We start from the raw sequence: 20,831 nt of genomic DNA, 5'->3' as shown, positions 1-20,831 counted from the left end.
ATTGTATGTTGATTGATTAAATATTTTATTCGTATGTGTAAACTTCCAAACTGCGATTCATTCAAAATAACATTGGCGAGCCAGGCGGAGGAGTGCTTGAACGTCTGCGGGGCGTCGCATTTCCTCGTTGACCTCGAGCTCCGCGTCCTGGTCGTCCCCTTCCTCTTCTAAAAAAAATTTAAATAAGTAAAAAATAAATATTTGAATTTTTTGAGGTTGTTCCAAATGAAATCTAAAAGTTTTTTGATTAAAAAAATATAAAAATTAAGTCAGGACAAAAATATAAAAATTTTTAATTTTTTAATTAAATTTTTAGAAAAAATTTTCTAAATTAAAAATTTTAATTTGAGGATTCGAAGGCAATTATATTTTTTTAAATTTTCTAAAGTAAAAATTTTAAAATTAATTTTTTTTCTTGAAATTTTTGTATCAAATTGTTCATAAAAAATTTAAAAAATACATAAAAAAATCATAATTTATTTAGAAAAATTTATTAAAAACTTTAATTTAAAATAATATTAATTGAATTGCTTAAAATATTGATTTAATTAAATTATTTAATATTGTTTGATTTTTTTTTATATTTTAGACGATTAGATTTATTTATTTTATTTTTTTGAAAAAATTTTTGAAAAATTCAAAAAATTTAAAAAAAAAATTAAATTTAATTTTGAGCTAAATTTGTAGAAATTGAACGTTGATGATTTCTAAGCGTAAAAAATAATGTAAATTAAAAAAAAATAAATTAAAATTTAAATGTATGATATAAATGAAAAAAGTCATTTTTAGAGGAAAATATAAAAAAAAATATCTAATTTTCTTCACTTTTTGCCAAAATATTTGAAAAACCAAATAAAATCCTGTTGGATTTTAATTAAAAAATCAAAAATTACCCGCGTCATCTCCTCACATCCCCAAGCCCAACCATATCTATATTATTTGTGGTCTTTTCGAGATACGCTAACGGTCCCTGCGGAAAATTCGGTCTCATTCCCGCTTGCTGCATGTACATTTGTTGTTGCGGATTCGGCTGCGGAGGCATTTGCATCATGCCGTGCGGCGCATTTGGCGGAACTCCAGGCCCTCCCGGATGCATTTGAGGCGACGAAGCAGCGGACATTTGCATATGCGGTGCTGGCGGTTGCATCGGCAAACCTCCCATGGGACGCCCTTCGTTCGGCATCATTTTGGGAAATTGTGTGGGCGTCGGTTGATCGTTCAACAAACCCTTCCATTGATCAATTTTCTCAAAATGTCGCTTAATTAGCTCGTCTTTGCGGGCAATTTCTTGTTTCAAGTCTTGAATTTCCTCCTTGAGAACGAGATCGGGACGCGTGTGTGCGGTGATGAAGCGTTTTTGCAGGAAGAAATACTCCATTTGACGCCCGAGATCGACAAAACGAAGCGTTGCATGGTCAACTTCTTGCTTAATTTCGGAAAGATCTTCGCCCGTCGTCGTTTCTTCCTTCGATAATGAGTGGATGCAATTTTGGAACGCTTCCTCGAACTCGTCGAAGAGATTTTGTGTGGCTCGAGCTCCGGAATTGGCCATTTTAGTGAAAGAACTTGCGGTAATTTAACGATTTTCTGACATAAAAACTAATTTTCACGAGTTTTTTCTTATTTTCCGGAAGATTTTCAGTGAATCAATGTTTTGTTTTGAAAATTTGTTTGACACTTCGTTTGACAGTTCCTCTGTAAATGTCATTTTTGATCAAAATAAAACACAATTTTGCCGATTTCGCAGAAATTTGATGAAATTTAAGCCTAAAACACGCGAAAAATGGCAGAATTACCGGCGGAATTGGCGTTGGACAACTTTGAGAGTGCCATCGCGTCGATAGATGTCTGTGATATGGATGTCATTGATGAGGTAGGTGAGAGCGATGAAGAAGAAGAACCAAAATCCAAGAAGAAGCGCGACGAAAAAAGTCACCGAAGTCACAGAAGCAGCAGAGACAGATCACATGGCTCGCGAAATCGCAGCAGGAGTCCTCGTCGCTATGGAAGATCACGTTCTCGGGACCGAATTCGGAGACGAACGCCGCCGAAACGCAAATCTCCCTTGAAAAAAGGCGGCGCAGCGGATTTCTTGAAGGAAATTCAACAGGAATTCGGAGAATTTGAAGGTTTGAAGGAAGTACAGAAAAAAGTCGAGACTCATACGATTCTCAATGAACGAGATCGTGACAGAAATCGCGTCGGATCGAGAGGAAGGAACAATTTTTATCAAAATAATCAACGGAGACAGCAAAATAACCAATCGCAGTATCAAAATATGAACGGAATGCAGAACCAAATGATGATGAATCCCATGAACGGCATGGGAATGAACCCGATGATGATGATGGGAGGTCCCGTGAACCCGTATCAGATGCAAATGATGGATCCCGGATACTGTGGGGGCCTTGCTCCGCCCGGCGTTGATCCGCCAGTAGTAAATTACAGCATGCCCGGGCCTTATATGCAACCACAAGCGATGCCGATGCCTGAACCAGTCCCTCCTGTCGTACAAAATCCGGTTGTTAATGAAGGAAGAAACGCTTCCCCGCCGCCAGATATCGGTTTGGGAAGTATTTCGTCTCAATTGTTGTCAGAAGATCGCCTTCCGTTGTCAGAATATCTCGAAACTCAGGTGAACCGTTGTTCTGGGAAAGCTATTGAACCAAGATCGGTACGCGAAAGAGGTAAGTTTTCAAATTTTTTAACATTTTTCATTGATTTTTAAAGAAATTTTAATTTTTTTAGCCCTCTCAAAATGCAAAGCGGCTCTCCATCGTCTCGAAAACGCCTCACAATTCAATAACAAATTCCTTCACGTCATTCCCGCTTATCCAAGTGACGAATCTGAACCAATTGGCGCATCTCCTATTCTCCCATCCAAACAAAATCCAGTTTTTCGTTTCAGCTCCAAGCAAAAAGACGCGATTAAAAATTCGCATCCTTATCCGACGATAACGCGCAACGTTCGCTCGATCATTCGTCAACTCGGTATTGATGAAAGTGTCATTGCGAGACGTCTTGCGTCGGGAAATCGTGAAGAAGCTTTAGTTCCTGCCCAAGTTATTCAACCAAAACCCTCAAAATCTATTTCAACGGCAATTCCTGTGACAAATTTACCCGTTCGTCCGCAGATGCGCGATCAAAGTTGTCAAACCGCAGTATTTTCGTGCCCCAAATGCGAAGATCGTTACGAAAATTGCCTCAATGTTGGCACACAAACGACTGTCATCGAAAAATATTCGGGAAGTTGTCAAACGGATGACGCGGATTTCACATTGGCGAAGCTCAAATTACGGAATTGGGAGAAAAAGAAGCAGTCGAATGACATTGAACGACTTCGAGACTTTCAACGAGAGTATGGCGTCGTCGAAAATGACTCTGATGAGGAATTTGATGACAGGAAACCAATCAGACCGGGGGCAATTGGACCTCCTGGATTTCGGGAACTTCCTTCGAAGAATCCACGGGCACGTACAAGCTATGAAGATCGTAATCCGTATTACGGTCGATATTAGAAATTTAATCGAATTTATTTTATAAGAAATCTTTTTTTTTAGTTTTTATGAAGAACACAAAATATTTTGTATGGAAACGTTAATCAATAAAATATTCAATCAATGGAAAATTGCAGTTTTTCTCTATGTAATTTTAAATTTTCGTTAAATATCGGGATTGAAAATCGCGTGACATTTTTTATAAAATTTATATTCAACTTTCAGGTAAGTGCAATTTTTATTATTTTTATAAGTTTTATGAAAATCGAGCTAAAAATTACTATTTTGTAGAGAAGATACAAAAAATAAAGAATTTTAAAACTGAAATTTTGAGTTTTCTTTTAAAAATTTAATTGTTAATTTTAATTTTTAAAGAAAATTAAAGAAGATTTTTATTTTTTTAAACTTTTTTAAAATTTAATTTAAAATTATTTAATTTAAATTTTATTTTATTTTTTTTAGAATTAAAATTTTAATTAAATTTTGAATTAAATTAATCAAATTTAAAATTTTAAAAATTAATTAATTTAATCAAAAATGTTTTAAATATTTTAATCAAATTATTTTTTTAAATTTTTTAGAGCAAAAATAATTTTTTTAAAAATATAAAAAAAATAAATAAATTGTTAATATATTGTTTATTTTTAAATTTTTTATAGAAATTAAAAGAAAAAAATTTTTAAATAAAATTTTTTAAAATATAAGACATAATTTTTTTATTAAAATTAAAAGAAAGTAGGATTTTATAAAATAAACTAAATACATTTCATTAAATATTTATTTGTTGTATTTTTTAAAGAAATTTTTATTTTAAGAAAATTTTTATAATTCACAAAAAAAATTAAAAAAATAAAATTTTATTTAAAAATTTATTATTCTTATTAAAAATAATTTTAAATATTTTTTTTAATTTTCAGATTAAAATCATTTAATTTTGATACAAAAAAAAAAAATAAAAAAATTCAGCTAAAAACTGACTATTGATTTTTATTTAAATTCCATAGAAAACACAAAATTTCCATCATTTATCAATTTATTTACATCTCAACTTGTTCTTCACTCCCTTAAACGTCTACAAAATATGTTAAATTTTCATGATGTGCATCAAAAAACCTTGCGATAAATTTTATTTACATCCGACTAGATTGATTGCTTTTGCATATTTTTATATTAGATTTGTTAAAAATTATCTACTATGGTCTATATAAAATCGTTTGTCTCTTCGTTAAATATATTTTTTTGAGAATCTGAGGGAAAAATGGAGAAAGGGACCTTATTTATCTAAAAAATTTGCAGTCACAATTGAAAAAGTTCTAAAATAATTCGGAAAATCATGTTTTTTCGGGCACAAAAATGTTCCTTTCCGAATGCGTGACACGTTGGAGCTCTTTGCGGAAGTATTCTATCGTTTTTTCGAGACCCACTTGTAATGGCACCTAAAAAAAGTTTATTTTTTATTGATTTTTCAATAAAAACATGTTTGAACTTACTCGTGGCTCCCAATTGAGGAAAGTTTTTGCTCTTGTAATGTCAGGTTTTCGTCGTTGCGGGTCATCTTCGACTGCCGGCATCGATCGATATTTGCTTTTACTGCCGATTAGTTGCAAAATTATCTCGGCAAACTCTTCGATTGTGCGTTCTGTGGGATTTCCCAAATTCACGGGCTGCGAATAATTCGATGCCATAAGCGATACGAGGCCTTCCACGAGATCCGAGACATATTGGAAGGACCTTGTTTGTTTGCCGTTCCCATAAATTGTGATACTTTCGTTTTGCAGTGCTTGCATGATGAAATTCGAGACGACACGCCCATCATTGAGATGCATTCGGGGCCCATACGTGTTAAAAATGCGTGCAACTCTCACTTCGACTTTCTCCTGTTTTGCATACGCGTAACTCAGTGTCTCGGAAACTCGTTTGCCTTCGTCGTAACATGCACGTGGTCCAATCGGGTTGACATTTCCGTTGTAAGTTTCGGATTGTGGATGTTCTGTCGGGTCGCCGTACACTTCGGAGGTGCTTGCAATGAGAACTCGAGCTCCAACACGCTTCGCCAGACCCAAAACGTTAATCGTGCCAAGCGTATTGACTTTTATCGTCTTTACGGGGTTCAACATGTAATGCGGAGGCGATGCTGGCGACGCTAGATGGTAAATTTCATCAACTTCTATGAAAAGGGGATTCACAATGTCATGATGGATCAACTCGAAATTCTCGTGTCCGAGCCAATGTTCGACATTTCGTTTGCGACCCGTGTAAAAATTGTCGGCAACAATCACTTCGTGCCCTTGCATCATCAGAACATCGACCAAATGTGACCCGACGAAGCCTGCACCGCCTGTTATGAGAATCCGCTTCCTACTTTTGTAGTTCAAAAATGTCACATCGGGATATTTTTTCGGAATACTCGCGGAAAGTTGCTTCACAAGCGACGACAATTCGCTAATTTTACTCTCTAATTCACTTATTCTCCTATTTGCGTCTTCCAAGTCGGTAAATGGGCTCGATTTGACTTCATCCTCTTCTCGGAACTGCGATTTGTGGTGTTTGAATCTGCTGGCATCCACAATTCTATTCGAATATTCGTTTTCCGCTGTGTTAGCTAATGAACGGTAAACACAAAGAACTGCAAAAGAAGCGAATTTTTTAAAAATTTCTTGGAATAGCGAGTGACACGTTACTTACTTATCACAAACGACAGGAAGAGAAGTCCGTATTTCTTGAGCTTGCGATTCATTTTGACGAAAACTTTTGATTTGGAGTGGCGATACGAGATAATTTGATGGTTGCCGATGATATTTACATTGATTTGCAGTTATTTCGATAAATTATGTTAGTCGTTTGCCATCACGAATAATAATTTAATAAATTACGACGACGACTAATAGTGTGTTGCGATTTTGATAAGGAGTTATTTTGTTTGTTTATATTTTTTTTAGGACGGAACAAGTTTGAATTTTGTTATTTTTTTTTTTGGGCAAGACAACTGTGTTAAAGAAAAAATTAAAAGTTTTTGATTCGGAATTTAAAAAATAAAATTAACTTAAAATTTAATCTTAAATTTGAATAAAAATAATCTAAAAAAATTATTAAAATTTTATTTTTTTTTTAATTTAATTTTATTGTCTTAATTTTATTATTAATTATTTTTTTTTTAAATTTTAAATTGAATTAAAAATTAAAAAAAATATATAATTTTTGTATTGATATGATATGACCTTTTTTAAGATTTTTTTTTATTGACTTTATATGTCTTAAGAGAGCTTAAGTAAAAAATTAATTATATCTACTTAGCTCAAAAGCTTAACTATGGATTTAAATTTTTATGACTTAATTTTCGTGATTTTGAATAGAAATAAATTTTTTAAGAAAAAGAATTATTTACTCAAAATTTGAAACAAAAAATTAAAAAAAATAAAATCAAAAGATATGAATAAAATATGTAAATACTTATGAAAATTCTAAATTTTTCGTTTATTTTTAAAAATTTTTAGTTCTATGTTCAAATAAAAATTAACTGAAAAATAAGTATAGAATAAATTTTTAAGTTAAAAGTCAAATTTAATTATTTTTTTTTTATTTTTTTAATTTTAACCTAAGACTAAGTACCTAAGTATTAATTTAAATATAAAATTTTCTTAACTAAAATATATTTACACTATATTTTCAAAAAAGACTTAACTAATTTAAAAAATGAGCAAATATTCCACAAAAATTTCAAAAATCTTTCAAATTAATTTTTTTTCTTAAACTAAAACATAATTTGAAATTTTTTAAGTCAAAATATTTTAATTTTTTTTACTTTTAAGTTACAGATTAATTCTGATATATTTGCAAATTTAAGTTTAAGTTAATTTTTTTTCTATTCGAATTCCATAGAAACATTTGAAATTGTACAAAAAAGAATTTCATTTAATAAAATAAAAATTGAGTTTCTTTTAATAAAATTTTTATAAAGAAAAAGGGAAACAAAATTCTAAACTTGACTTACCTCACAAAAATCGAGTTGCCAATTTATCGATTCAAAAATAAAGTTCGTTAAAAAAATAACAAAATATTTTAAATTCTTTGGATTTTATTTCTAAGATAAACTATATATTTATTTATTAATATAACGTTTCTACTACAGAACCGATCACAATTGACTAAAAAAAACTTAACCATCTCTAATTAAGTTTTTTGTTTGCATATTTGGTAAAGTGTTTATAAGGACAATGTTTGTGACTATTCTAATCAGTTTCCATTTAATTCATGGCTTTAACCTAAAAGAACCTTTCGCATCATGTAACTACTTGCTTCGGGTTCTTCATCACTACTGGAATAGGCATGCGGATCTGGCAAACTTGCATCCTCAATGCATCTAAAAAAATAAATTTTTAATTTTTTAAAAGAATTTTTAGGAAAAAATTAAAAACTTACTTTGAAGAGCACAAATACTGAAGCAACGGAACTCGATATTTCCCACAAAAATCGACAAATTTTATGTGTTCGACGCGATTATCAAAATAAACTCCTAAAAAAAAATAAAAAAAATATAAATTAATTAAATTCATATCAAAAATTTGCTTCATCATCATTTTTTATCAGCTACGTTTGCAAATACGACGTCGCAAATTTTTTTTGTGAATAATACAAAGGTCCATAGGTGCAATTCGTATCAAATAATTTGAGTAAACATTTTTTGTTTTTGTCTGAGAATTTTTTTTTTGCAGTTTAATACGGAAAAAAAATAAAAACACGAGACTTACCCCGACATTTAGGGTTAACGCAGCAGTTGGCACACGACAAATATTCAACGAGGGTCCATGGAATGTCGGCAGCGCTCGGTTTGAGGCCCGAAAAACGCACAGCACGTCCTGCGAGCTCCAAAAGGGACGGAGGGTTCAGTGTCATGTCTTGCACAAATCGCTTGACTAGCGGATTATCACGGAGACTCAGCTGGAAAAGTACAATGGAGATTAAATTTAATGACGCAGTTTAATACTTTCGATAATTTTTTTTCGCCAGACAAATGCAAATAATGTCATTTCTGGTCACTTATCGCTTTTTAAACAAAGGAACTCGAGACATTTTTTTTATTCATTCATTCGCCGTAAATTGTCTGATAATAATTTCGCAATCTATTAATCATGCCGCTATAAAGCGTTTTATCAGTTTTTGTAGTAAATAATCTTGAAGCTACAAATTAATGAGGCGAAAAAAATGTCCTGCGAGTTTCTACTAGTTTCGAATTTAATTGGTTTTCTATTTACCTCGTTCAGATTTTTGAGTGAAATAATCTCACGGGGCAAGGTTCGCAAGCGGTTTTTGTGTAACAGCAGCGATGAGAGCTTTTTCAGATTGGCAATCGATGGCGGAAGTCGTTCAATTAAGTTGTCGGCTAAAACGAGTGCTTGGAGATTCTTCAATCTGCCAACTGTCTCGGGAACGTCAATGAGATGGTTGCCGCTCAGCGAAAGAAGTTGCAAGCTGGAAATGGGGAAAAATACGTGATTATTAGAAACTAACCTATCTTAAGGTCATGTGAATTAAAAGTCAGACGATGAATAGACAAAGTTATATCGCGTGAAGATATGGGACCAATATAGATTATTTTTTTAATTTTTTTGTACCTACTATCGGCAATTATCACAAGTAGGTATTTATAGTTATTAATTTACAAGTTATTAATTTTTTTATCTTTCTAATCTTGTTTTAGGATTTAAATTAAGTCTCGGTAAAGTCGTACGATTTAGAGGATTTTAATATTTGAATAAACGTTTATGGCCTTATTGATAGTAGGAAATTTGTAAAAATGATAAGAAAGATATTAAAAATAAAGGGAAAATTTATTTAATTTTTTTTTGACATATGAAAATTCGATTAAAAGTATTTTCGTTTATAAAATAAAAAATATTTTTGATTTTTTAATTTAAATTTTTTTAAATAATTAAAAAATAGAAGAAATTATTTTTTAAATTTTTTTTAAATTTTATCAAAGAAAAAAAAAATAAAAAAAAAAAAAAAAATAAAATTATTTTTATTGAAAATTGAGAATTAATTTTTATTTTTATTTTTAAGATTTTTTTTTTCAATCAATTAAATTTAAAAACTGAAATTTTTTAAAATTAATTTTAAAACTTTAAAAAAAAAAAAAAAAAAAATTAAAAAATATTTTAAAAAATTTTTTTAAAATTAAAAATAAATTTTTTCAAAATGGAAGGGAATATTTTTTATTTGAAATTTTTTTTAATAAAAAATTTTTTTTAAAAATCATTAAAAAATTTTTTTATAATTTATTAAAAAATAATTAAAAAATATTTTTTATTTTTTTAGATTTTTTTTATTATTTTTAAAAATTTTTTTTGGAGAGCAAATTATTTCCAAATAAAAAAATAATTTTAAATTTTAAAAAATTAAAAAATTAGGTAAATTTTTCATGAGAAAAAATCAATTTGGAATAAAAAAATTTATTCAAATATTTTTTTTAAAATTTTTTTTTTTTAATTTAAAAACTTTTTAGATTTTCAATTTCTAAAAAATTTTTAATAAATTAATAAAAATTTTTAAAAAAAATTTTAATTTTATTTAAAATTTTTTTTAAATTAATTATGAAAAAAAATAAAATTAATTTATAAAATTTTAAATTTCAATATTTTAAAAATTATGAGCAAAAACTAAATCATATTTGATAGTAAAAAAAAAATTTTTAATATTTTAAAAAATTTTTTTAAAAAAATTAATAATTTATTTAATTTTTTTTTTAGATTTTTCAACTTTACGGGTTAAAAATCCAATAAAAAATTAAAAACGCCCCAAACCCAAAACAAAAAAAAAATCCACAATAAAAAATCATAATTTTAATTACATTTACTGATTAAAACATCGTAGAGCTCTTTTTTTAAAACAAAAAAAAACATGAAGCGATACGACGTTACTTCATACTTAATACAATGAGTACTTGTTTGACATAAAGAAGGAAGACACATCGTAAAGTAAATTTCAGTGCGTTGTTGCTAAGGGAGATCTTTGAAAATTTAGTTCAAGTAATAATTTAATTGAATTAGAGTTATCAGTTTCTTCATTGTTTTGCTTTTTGTAAATCTTTTTAACGGTAGTGAACGACCTCGAGTGCGGTTCGAGAGTTATTGACCTCTTTTTTTTTTGGGCGCAATGTTCAATTTTTTCGCCAAAACAAAAAAAATCTTCAAGTTATTAAATAATGTTGTCGTTGTAATATCACGACTTATCAGTTCATTGTATTTTTATGACATTTACGCTCACTACACTCAACTTTAATGACAAGTTTTATGTCTTTCCTCGCGATATTGTTCGTTAAAAATAGTTGACCTCGAGACATTTTTTCGTTTTTTACAGGAAAAATTCTTACCTTTGCATCTTGCTGATTCGCGGCGGAAGTGTTGCGATCTGATTTCCGCCCAAATAGAGATATTTCAAGCTGCGCAAGTCGAGCAGCTGTTGCGGGAAGTGCTCAAAACGATTTCCACTCAAATTGATTTCTTTGATGTTTCTGCTTTGGGCGAAGAGAATTTTCGGCAGCGACTCGTTCGTGAGTTTGTTGTTCTTGGCAATGAAGGTCACGAGCGGAATTTGGTTGATTTGGTCCGGAATCGACGTTAAATTGTTCGAACTGATGTCCAGTACCTTCAAATTGTGGAATTTCATGACGCCCGACGGCAAATGGCTCAGCATGTTGTGATGCAAGAAGACATTTTCGATGTCATCGAACGCGATGGGCTTGGGATACAAATGTTCGAGACGATCTTCCGCCTCGTTTGTGGAGAGATTTCGATGCGATATATCGACAGTTTTTTCTTCGCGCGAATCACTGTCGCTGCTCTCCGACGTGTATTGGACTTCCATTTTTTTTGATGTTTGAAAATTTTTTTTTGCGAGTTTAAAGTTTGCGACTTGTTTCGCGAACGCCGAGCGAACGAATGAATCGATCGCAACTCGAGCAATTCAACTGCCTCGACTGAGTTACTTTTGTATATGAGCGCAATTTATATATGTAGGTTGGTAAATTCTATGGCATTGAGATTATCTGGTCATGTGTGAATGGAGTGTTTGAGGTGTTTCTCTAAATGCAATGTGTGATAATGGTTTAACGGAGAGACTCTGATAAGGAATCGTTAAAGAGAGACATTTTTTTCTGATTAATTTTTACATCGAAAGAGAGGACTTTTAGCGCACTTGAAGGCAAATTGATGTCGTCAAGTATGCTTTGTGTGATTACATGACAATGTGACATTCACGATAAGACTTGTAAAAAAATTATTCAATCTTTGATTTAAATAGTTTGATTTAAATTTTTTTTTTCAAGTGCGAATTTCGATTAAAAATTACAAAGATAACTGCAACTTTTAAAATTCCTTCGCTATTTAGTACTTCTTAATTTTTTTCAAAAATTAGTGGAAAAAAGTCAAAAATAATTTTTTGGTTAAAATATTTAAAAATTAGTGAAAATTCATTTTTTTGCATTGTTAACCAAATTTAATTAATAATTTAAAATTTTATTTAATTAAATTAAATTAAATAAAATTTTAAAAAAATATTAATGAAATTAAATTTTAATTTTTTTTTATTAAAGGTTTGGAAGAATTTTAAAAATATTAAAAATAACGAATAAATAATTAAAATTTTCTCCAAAATTTTTAATTTTTTTTTTTTTATATTTTATTTTTTTGACTAATTTGCAAGGAAAAATGCATTTCAAAACTAGTTCAAAAGTTTGAATTTTAAAATTTAAAGAAGAAATTTAAAAAAAAATAAAACTATTTGTTAAAAATACAAAAAGTTTAGGATTTTTTTTATGATCGAAAATAAAGTGGAACAATGTAAAAAATTTTAAATAATAAAATTAGATTTTTTAAAATTTTATTTTTGTTAATTTTTAATTAAAATACTGAGTGAATCAAAAAAAAAAAAAACAATTAAACAACAATTTTTTGCAATAAAAAAAAAATTAAAATTTAAAAAATTAAAATTTATAAAAACAAAAAAATTAAATAAAAAAAATTAAAAAAATAAATAAAGAAACATAAGATAATAAACTTATTTTTTTAAATTAAAGAAATCACAATTGAAAAATTTAAAAAAAAAAAATAATTTTTAAATCTTAAAAATTCTATTTTCAAAATTTTGTAAGTAATGAGTAAAAATCGAAAACTATTTTTTTGGATCAAGGTCATTAAAGAAAAAATAAAAAAAAAAAAAATGAAGAAAAGTACGTCAAGGTCAAAAAACTGATTTTTACAAGTACCTAATGTGTAGTCGTATTGTTTCCTTTGTTTGTCTTTTTTTTTACTGATAAGCTAAAATTTAAATTGAAAAAAAAAAAATTATGTAATATTTTTGTTGTGTTTTATTTATAAAAAAAAAAAAAAACAAATTTTTTAAATGTCTTTCAGAGCATCCTCAACAAAAAAGGGCAATTCAAAGGCAGCTTTATGCGTCCTCGGACTGTAATATCTCAACTTGAGACTTTTAATTTCCTCATTTGTCAACACTTTACTCGGTTCTGCCAAATTCGCGTCTTTGTTCAAACATCCAATCACAAATCCAATCTGCCCCGATGGATACGAAGGCACATGAATTGACGCATATCCGACTTTCGGGAACTGTTTCTTGCAATACGTCAACGTTTGCTTCACGTGATCCAAATCTGTCCAATATGTGCCGCCTTGGGAGCAAACAATGCCACCCGGTTTCAGTGCCTTTCGCATCAACTCAAAGTACGATTCTTGGAACAAACTCACCGCTGGTCCAATCGGATCACTCGAGTCTGTGATAATTACATCGAATTGGTCTTGATTGTTTTTCATGTAGACAAATCCATCGCCGATCGTGAGTTTGACCTTGGGCGACTTGAAACCGCATGCCATGTGCGGAAGGTAAATTTTCGACAATTCGACAACGCGATCGTCAATTTCGCACTGATGCACTTCCTCGACTGTCGGATATTTGGCAACTTCGCGAGCAACGCCGCCATCTCCGCCGCCAATAATTAAAACTTTTTTCGGATTCGGATGCATCGTTAGCGGCAGGAACGAAATCATCTCCTGATAACTGAATTCGTCGCGTTCCGTGCACTGAATCACGCCATCCAAGATCAAGGCGTGTCCAAAAGTTTCCGTTTCGAGTATTTTTATATCTTGATATTTGGATTTTTCCTCATGCAACACCTTTTTGACCTTCAACGAAAAACATTGACCGGGCCACAGCTCGTCGGAAATCTCGCTGAACCATCCATTTCTGATCGCTTCCATTGGAAAATGCACGAAAAGTCGCAATTATACCACGTGTTATCAATTTAATTCGGTTTTCTTGCCCTTGTTATCAATAACCGGCAACACTTGGCAATGTCAAACTCAGACTGAGCGTATTGCGTCAATGTTAGTAAACAACAAGCTCATCTTCTGCGTCGCTACTAACACATGCAAACTGGAGTTTGTATGGAAAAAGGTACGAAAAACGAGAATTATATATGATAAAGTCCGATCGGAAACTTGAAATCTCCGATTTGAATGTAAACAGACGAAAAATTTGAGTGCATAAGACGGAGATAAACGAAGATAATTTGAAATTCGATCCCAATCAATACTTACCTTTCGCAGCAAAATTCAGAATTAAAATAAATCCTAATTTATATTTTTTTATATGTGTATTGCAATAATATATAATATTTATTGATGCATGAGTCTATTTTATTTTTTTGTTTATATTTGATTTATTTCATTCTTTTTATTATTAATATTAATCATTAATTATTTAATTTTTTTTTTTTTACAAAAAAAGATAACCTATTTTTCATCATCATATATATTACCATGTGTCAAATGTATGTTATGACTGCATAATAATACGAATAATATATAATAATAATAATAGTATTTTTAAACTTAAAAACATTTTTTCGTGGGGCGACATCTGATTTTTTTTTTACCATTCCAGCTATTTTTATATTAAATATTTTTTTTATTATTATTATTTTTTAAGAGTTTTAGTATTTTTTAATTAATAATAATAATAAACATGATTTTTTTTTAATTATAATAATAATTAATTGAAAAACAATTTTGCGATTTTAGTTGTATAAATTAATTATGTTTGTTTTTTATTGTTATGTGTATTATAATATACATTTATCGACGATCAGGCATTATTTTATTGATATACACTCTACAAAAGAATAGCTTTTTTTTTACTATTAAATTTATTTATTTACTGTAAAAATCAAAAATATCAGTATTTTATGTTTTTTAAATGTAATGAATACATGCATATTTATATTTTTTCATCCTTTTATGATATATATATATAAATATATATATATATAATTTTGATAAAAAATAAATGATTGAGAAAAAGGCAAAATGTTTTTTTTTGTAATAATATAATGATATTTTTAAAAACAGGAAAAAAAGTTAACACAGAACTGTACAATTATTTATAAATTCATCTTTTTAATATTTATTTTTAAATCTTTAATAATTATATTAATACAATTATTAATAGAAAATAGTAAGTCTAACATTTAATTATATATATATGTTGTTGTTGATGCTTCATGTTTTATTTTTCATTTTATTACAATACAATATTTAAACGATTTTTGACTTTTTTTGTATTAAACAACATATTAATAATAATTAACTGATTTTTGGAAACACAGTCAATTTCAAAGATTTTTTTTATTTCAAGAGACACACAATGGAGGCCTTACTATTTATATATATTTATAAATGTCTGAAGTTGACTGTGTTTCAATCATTCAATCAGATAATAATTTTGGTATGTTGAGGAAAAATAGCTAACGATGATGACATATTCTACAAAATGAATGCACTCAACTTTATATAAATAAATAAATGAACAACAAATCTTTTACATTTACAAAGTATTTCGTTTGTTTTATTTATTTATTATTTTTTTTTGTTTTATTATATTATTATATTATATATATGAATCTTGTTTAAATTTCTTAATTAATTTTAATAATTCTACTCTAAGCTTTTTTTACTATTTTATTTTTTTTCTCTTCAGTTTTTAATAAATCAATAATTTAATTTTAATTGTGACTTAACTAAGACTCTTATTTAATTTTATTAATAATATATTTATCATCATAACAGATATTTTTTTCGATTTTTTGTTTATAATTTTTTTTTTAGTAATTTTTAAACATGTTTTTTTTTTGTTGTTGTAAGAAAAAGGTGCATTAAATTTGTCAGTATCATACTTTATTTTGCGGCTGCGTAAATGATGTCGATGTGTATTTTTTGTTTGCGAGAAATTCTAATAAAAGGTAATAAAAAAATATCAGGCGCGATATTTTTTGTTTTATAAAAAAGTTTTTTAAAAGAACTTTGTGAGGAGCAGAAAGAATCGAGTTATCTCAATGCAATGGATTGGACGTGGACCTACGTTATTATTTTTTTTTTATTTAATTTAATATTATTATTATTATTTTCGACAACTTTTTATTTGTATCTCCTTTATTTAAGTTTTTTTTTCTTCATAATCATTGTTTCAAAGCAGCAAAGAAATTCTATTCGCTAATAAGTTATTTACAAAACGTCAAACTACGTGACGGTTTTCTCCCTAAATTGTATTTTACGACAATTTATTCTATTTATAGCAAATATCTTGTCTATATAGAAGATTGTTTCAAATTTATTTCGACCTAATTTTTAAGTTTTTCAATCGTTTTTTTATAATAATATATATTTTTTTTTATTCATTTGACTGAATGAATGGTTGATGGCGAAAAAACGTTATTTTTTATTTATTTATTATAAGTTATGTTTTAACACGTTATTTTTTTTGCTAGTTTCTTCTAGTTAATAGGATTTTCTTTTGTATTGATATTTTTTTTTTAATTTCTTCTATATAAATGATTTGTAATTAATATTGTATTATAATTGTTTTTTCCTAATTTTTTTTTAGTTTTAAAAAATTTTAGTTATAATTATTTTTTTTTAATTTTTTATGGATGATCTGTGCTTTTAATTTTTTTTTTTGTAATTAATGAACATCATAATATATTTAAATTTACTTTATATGAGTATCATCGCTAAAATCGTACTCGGGGAAAAAACTAATAAAACATTAAAACATTTCAAAAACAAATAGCTGCCATTCATTTATCATTTACATTCGATTCTTGGACCTTGTCTTCAAATAAAATCTCCATTGCTTAACTCTTTGGCTTTCTTTCGTTATTAAATATTCGTTACATATCTCGTTTTTGAGCTCCTTTATTTTTCATCGCCAATTTTTTTTCACCGCTTTTTGTCTAAAAATTTTTCTGTTTGATTAAATACACGCCTATAATATATTTTTTTTTTTATGAATTTTTATATAATACACTTGAATACAACAATAATTAGTTATTGTAATAAGCGTAAATATTGTTTTTTCCTCTAATAGTATTTTTTTATATGATGTGTGTGTGAGTTTTTTAAACGGTCGAAGTAGAATGATACTATTTTTATTAGTTTTGAATTTATTTCATGTCCTTTTATTACTATTTTTAATGTTATATAGTTTTTTTTGTTAATGTTTTATTATTATTTTTTGTAGAATAATTTTAGGTAAATTTTAACAATTTTTTTTTATTAATTTTTCCATTTTTTTCTTGTTTGCTAATAATTATTGTTTACCATTTTTTATATTTCTTCTTCTTTTATATTAAATGTTATCTCATTTCTCTTTTTTTTATATATGAATTTTACCTAAAAAAATTTACTTGTTTAGCTAACCTTGGGATATTGCTCCTTGTCCTTGTTGCTGATTTGAACTTGATGTATCGTCTGCTTTGTTTTGTTGCGAGGCATCAACGGCATCACTGCTCGCATCGACAGCGGAGGAGCCGCCATTGTTGCCGGAGCTGTTTGGCTGTTGTTGTTGCTGTGATTGGTCACCGGTTGAGCTGCCGCCGTTATTGCCGCTTGCAGTTGACGACGATTGTCCTCCAATTTGATTTGTCGCTGCAGCTGATGGCGCCTCATTTGGACTGCGTGGCAATAAGCTACTGTTTAAAGTTGGTTGTATTGCTAACTCTGTGCGACGGAAAATGAAAAAAAAAAATTATTAATAAGGAAAAACTTCTTTTAAATTGAATTTATCGACACGTACCTTGTTCAGTAAAGTTGAATAATGGTGGAAAATCGCGCCCATTCGGCAGTGTCTTGTTGCCTTCCCTCAGTTCGTTGAAGAACGGATGGGCACACGCCTGCAAGGGGGTAATTCGTGCGCCCGGCGTGTACTCGAGCAAACGGGATACCAATGCGATTGCTTCCGGTGGTGTGCGAGCTCTAAAGACCTACAAAAACACGAAAAACAACCACGAAACAGGAAAAGGATATTAGAAAAAAATTGATCACGGATTTTATTAAACTTTTTTTTTTCATGTTGTTAATAAACTAGACTCGTTCAACGAAAAAATCTGCACAAAATTCAACACAAGCAATATTAATTATTGCAAATGTAAATGCACTCAACCAAGAATAACTACAAACGGACTGAACGAATTCAGGTGCACCAATTCTTCTTATCTGTAACAATTGCCGTGATGAGCGGTCACAAGTCATTCCGAAGATAAAACGCGTAACCAAACATCTGGCAAATTCTTTTTTTTTGTATGTAATCGCACTCTCAATTCGATTCGAACTCATGACAAATTTTTTTTTTCGTTAGGCGAAATCAGGAAAAATGTTTCACTTTTAATCTTTATTTTTTTACAAGATATCAAAAAAATTAATTTAAAATTTAATTTAATTTAAAAAATTATTTTTTTTTATTTTTAGCTTTGATTAATTTTAAAAAATTAAAATTTTAATAAAAAATATTTTAAAAAATTATTTTTTTTTAATTAATTAAAATTTAAATCGAATTAAACTTTTATTTGAAATATAAAAAAAAATTAATTGAATTTAATTTATTAAATTTTAATTTTAATGAAAGAACTGGTTTTTATTTTATTTTTTTTTATTTTGTAAAACCTCAGACTTTAATTCAAAAATTATTTTAACTTTTATTATTATTTTTTTAAATTTAAATTTCGATTAAAAAATATATTTAAAATTTTTTTTTTAATTTTTAAAATTTTTAAAATAATATTTTCTATTTAATTTTTTAAAAAAATAATTTAAATTTAATTAATTTTAGATTAATTTAGTAAATAACAAATTAATTTATTTAATTTTAATGAAAAAACATTTTTAAATATTAAAATTATAAAAAATCATAAATGTCAATTCAAAAAATGACAGTTAAAAAATTTGTAAATCGCCTTTTCGCTAATTCAATATAATTTATTTTAACCCAAAAATGAAACATTTTTCCTCATTTCTTCATTAGCTTCAAATACTGACGATATACTGACAAAATTGCAGTTAACACAGGCTGATGATTGCGTTTATTTGATGAAATTCAATGCTTGATGAACGAATGACATTTTTGCTTTTGTACAACTCCATGATTTGCTTCTTATCTTGTTCTTTGCGGTGTAAACTCATGATAACAAAGTTTTTTGTTTGCAAAATCTCTTGTTTCAGCTCAATGAATGCAAATGATCGAATATTGATTAAAATGTAATGTATGCGTCTTTTATGAATATTAATTCAAGTACGAAAAAAAACTGATAACAAATTTTCGTTAAAACTTAGTTATCACAGTTAGTCACAAATATACTGAAATTAAAAAAAAAAATCGTACGAGTCATATGTTCGCTTTTTTTTGTCAGAAATTCTGTCCATTTTTTGACAACTTATCATGGTCACTTACGTGCGTTGTCGTGTGTGTCATATGGCAACAACGAGAAAAAAAGTTAAGAATTAAGGAAAAAAGAATGTCAAAAACAGATTTAATTTGCATATTAATGCAAGCTGTAAAAATTATGAGTTTTTGTCGCTTTTGTAGCGTGCCGGTAGAAGTCCTTGTATCTGTTCTAAGTGTTTTTTTTTCGAGTCATAAATATATAAAGATTATTAAATAATATTATAACTAAGTTGTTTGTGTGAGAATTAAGAAAAATATTAATAAAAAATATTCAAGAAAAAACTATTAAAGCGATTTTGATACACTTCTTACTCGAATACGTTGATGTTCGGTAGTGCAATTTGGATATGACATTCGTTCAAGTAGCAACTGAAAAATATTAAAGAAATAACAAAAACGAGTCGAATCGACTGAGAGATTCTAGAATACTTTTTTTTTGTGTCACAGACAATTTACGTCACAAACACATCACCGACTTTTATCACTTTTTTCAAAATTTTAATTATAAAAAATTTTTTTGGATGCTACCCACTAACCTTTTGCCATGGATGACTCTTAATTTGTGGAAATTTGAATTCTGTGTAGTTGGGGTTCATCTCCTTGATTTGGTCGCGTGTCGGTGTGCCCAAAACTTTGATAATTTCGACTAATTGATCGACGCCCGAGTCTCCGGGGAAAATGGGTTGTCCCAAAAGCAGCTCAGCTAGCACACATCCGGCACTCCATACATCTAAAAAACAATTAAAATAAATAAATTGCGTGAGAAAAGCGATGGAGAAAGAATTTCTTACCGATTTTAGTTGTGTAATTGATTGCGCCAAATATTAATTCAGGTGCCCGATAATATCGTGAACAAATGTACGAGACATTCGGTTCGCCATGCAAGAGTTGTTTGGCGCTACCAAAATCGCAGAGTTTTAACACAGCCGAGTCCGGATCAAGTAAAAGATTTTGCGGTTTTATATCACGATGGCAGATACCCAACGAGTGAATGTATGCAAGACTTCTGAATAGTTGGTACATGTAAAGCTGTGAAAAAAAAATTAATAAATAAAAATTATTAAATTTGTGAATTTTTTATTTTTAATAAATTTAATTATAAATAGTTGAATAATTTTTTTAAATATTTTTTTTTATATTAAAATAATTTTTCAATAGTTTTAATGAATAAATATTAATTTAAATTAATAATTATTTTATAAATTTTATAAAAATAAAAATTTCTAAATAATTTCTAATAATTTTCTTAATGATAAAATTTAAAATTTTTCTTAACAAATTAAATAATTTTTTAAATAGAATTTAATATAAATGGTTTAATATTTAATAATATTTAATTCTAATTTTAATATTAATTTTATTAATATTTATTTTTAATGTTAAAATAATTAAAAATTACACAAAATAAATTTTAATTTTATCAGAAATTGAGATTCTAAAAACATTTTTTATTTTTTTTTTAATTTATAATTTTTAATAAAATTTAATGTTATGTAATTTTATTTTATTTTATGTCAAAAATTTCATTTTTGTCAAATTTTTTAATTTAAA

The 20,831-nt window shown here is 28.1% G+C and overlaps 6 protein-coding genes across 8 annotated transcripts in view; 1 reads left to right on the top strand and 5 right to left on the bottom strand.

Moving 5' to 3' along the window:
* Nucleotides 1-8: 8 nt before the first annotated feature.
* On the bottom strand, nt 9-1,690 carry LOC134832880 (mediator of RNA polymerase II transcription subunit 28). The gene is made up of 2 exons (XM_063847087.1): nt 894-1,690; nt 9-167 (listed from the first exon to the last, which is right to left on the bottom strand). The coding sequence occupies exon 1, from the start codon at nt 1,550-1,552 to the stop codon at nt 899-901; it is 654 nt and encodes a 217-aa protein (XP_063703157.1). The 5' UTR covers nt 1,553-1,690; the 3' UTR covers nt 9-167; nt 894-898.
* A 41-nt stretch (nt 1,691-1,731) lies between these two features.
* LOC134837039 (uncharacterized) lies at nt 1,732-3,617 on the top strand. Its single transcript, XM_063852350.1, has 2 exons — nt 1,732-2,687; nt 2,749-3,617. The coding sequence occupies exons 1-2, from the start codon at nt 1,784-1,786 to the stop codon at nt 3,516-3,518; spliced, it is 1,674 nt and encodes a 557-aa protein (XP_063708420.1). The 5' UTR covers nt 1,732-1,783; the 3' UTR covers nt 3,519-3,617.
* Nucleotides 3,618-4,454: 837 nt separating this feature from the next.
* Nucleotides 4,455-6,402, bottom strand: LOC134836795 (UDP-glucuronic acid decarboxylase 1). Its single transcript, XM_063852019.1, has 3 exons — nt 6,183-6,402; nt 4,988-6,123; nt 4,455-4,933 (listed from the first exon to the last, which is right to left on the bottom strand). Exons 1-3 carry the CDS (start codon nt 6,232-6,234, stop codon nt 4,829-4,831), a joined length of 1,293 nt encoding a protein of 430 aa, XP_063708089.1. The 5' UTR covers nt 6,235-6,402; the 3' UTR covers nt 4,455-4,828.
* A 1,168-nt stretch (nt 6,403-7,570) lies between these two features.
* On the bottom strand, nt 7,571-11,662 carry LOC134836939 (leucine-rich repeat-containing protein 58). The gene is made up of 5 exons (XM_063852225.1): nt 10,867-11,662; nt 8,750-8,966; nt 8,246-8,435; nt 7,917-8,010; nt 7,571-7,857 (listed from the first exon to the last, which is right to left on the bottom strand). The coding sequence occupies exons 1-5, from the start codon at nt 11,358-11,360 to the stop codon at nt 7,755-7,757; spliced, it is 1,098 nt and encodes a 365-aa protein (XP_063708295.1). The 5' UTR covers nt 11,361-11,662; the 3' UTR covers nt 7,571-7,754.
* Nucleotides 11,663-12,876: 1,214 nt separating this feature from the next.
* Nucleotides 12,877-13,888, bottom strand: LOC134832516 (spermidine synthase). Its single transcript, XM_063846577.1, has one exon. The coding sequence runs from the start codon at nt 13,763-13,765 to the stop codon at nt 12,893-12,895; it is 873 nt and encodes a 290-aa protein (XP_063702647.1). The 5' UTR covers nt 13,766-13,888; the 3' UTR covers nt 12,877-12,892.
* A 3,208-nt stretch (nt 13,889-17,096) lies between these two features.
* The window catches only part of LOC134828104 (glycogen synthase kinase-3 beta-like), a 44,026-nt gene continuing 40,291 nt past the window's right edge, over nt 17,097-20,831 (bottom strand). The window contains exons 5-8 of one of the 3 annotated variants that reach the window (XM_063841069.1): nt 20,072-20,309; nt 19,817-20,010; nt 17,637-17,823; nt 17,097-17,560 (exon numbers count right to left, since the gene is read on the bottom strand). In XM_063841069.1, coding sequence (XP_063697139.1) covers nt 17,256-17,560; nt 17,637-17,823; nt 19,817-20,010; nt 20,072-20,309 — 924 coding nt within the window. In that variant the 3' untranslated portion in view covers nt 17,097-17,255. The remainder of the gene's footprint in view (nt 17,561-17,636; nt 17,824-19,816; nt 20,011-20,071; nt 20,310-20,831) is intronic. The other 2 variants (XM_063841070.1, XM_063841071.1) reach the window with 2 other exon arrangements.

The sequence above is a fragment of the Culicoides brevitarsis genome, chromosome 1, assembly GCF_036172545.1.
Source record: "Culicoides brevitarsis isolate CSIRO-B50_1 chromosome 1, AGI_CSIRO_Cbre_v1, whole genome shotgun sequence".
Classification (NCBI taxonomy): domain Eukaryota; kingdom Metazoa; phylum Arthropoda; class Insecta; order Diptera; family Ceratopogonidae; genus Culicoides; species Culicoides brevitarsis.
This window is presented reverse-complemented; position numbering and strand designations above follow the sequence as displayed.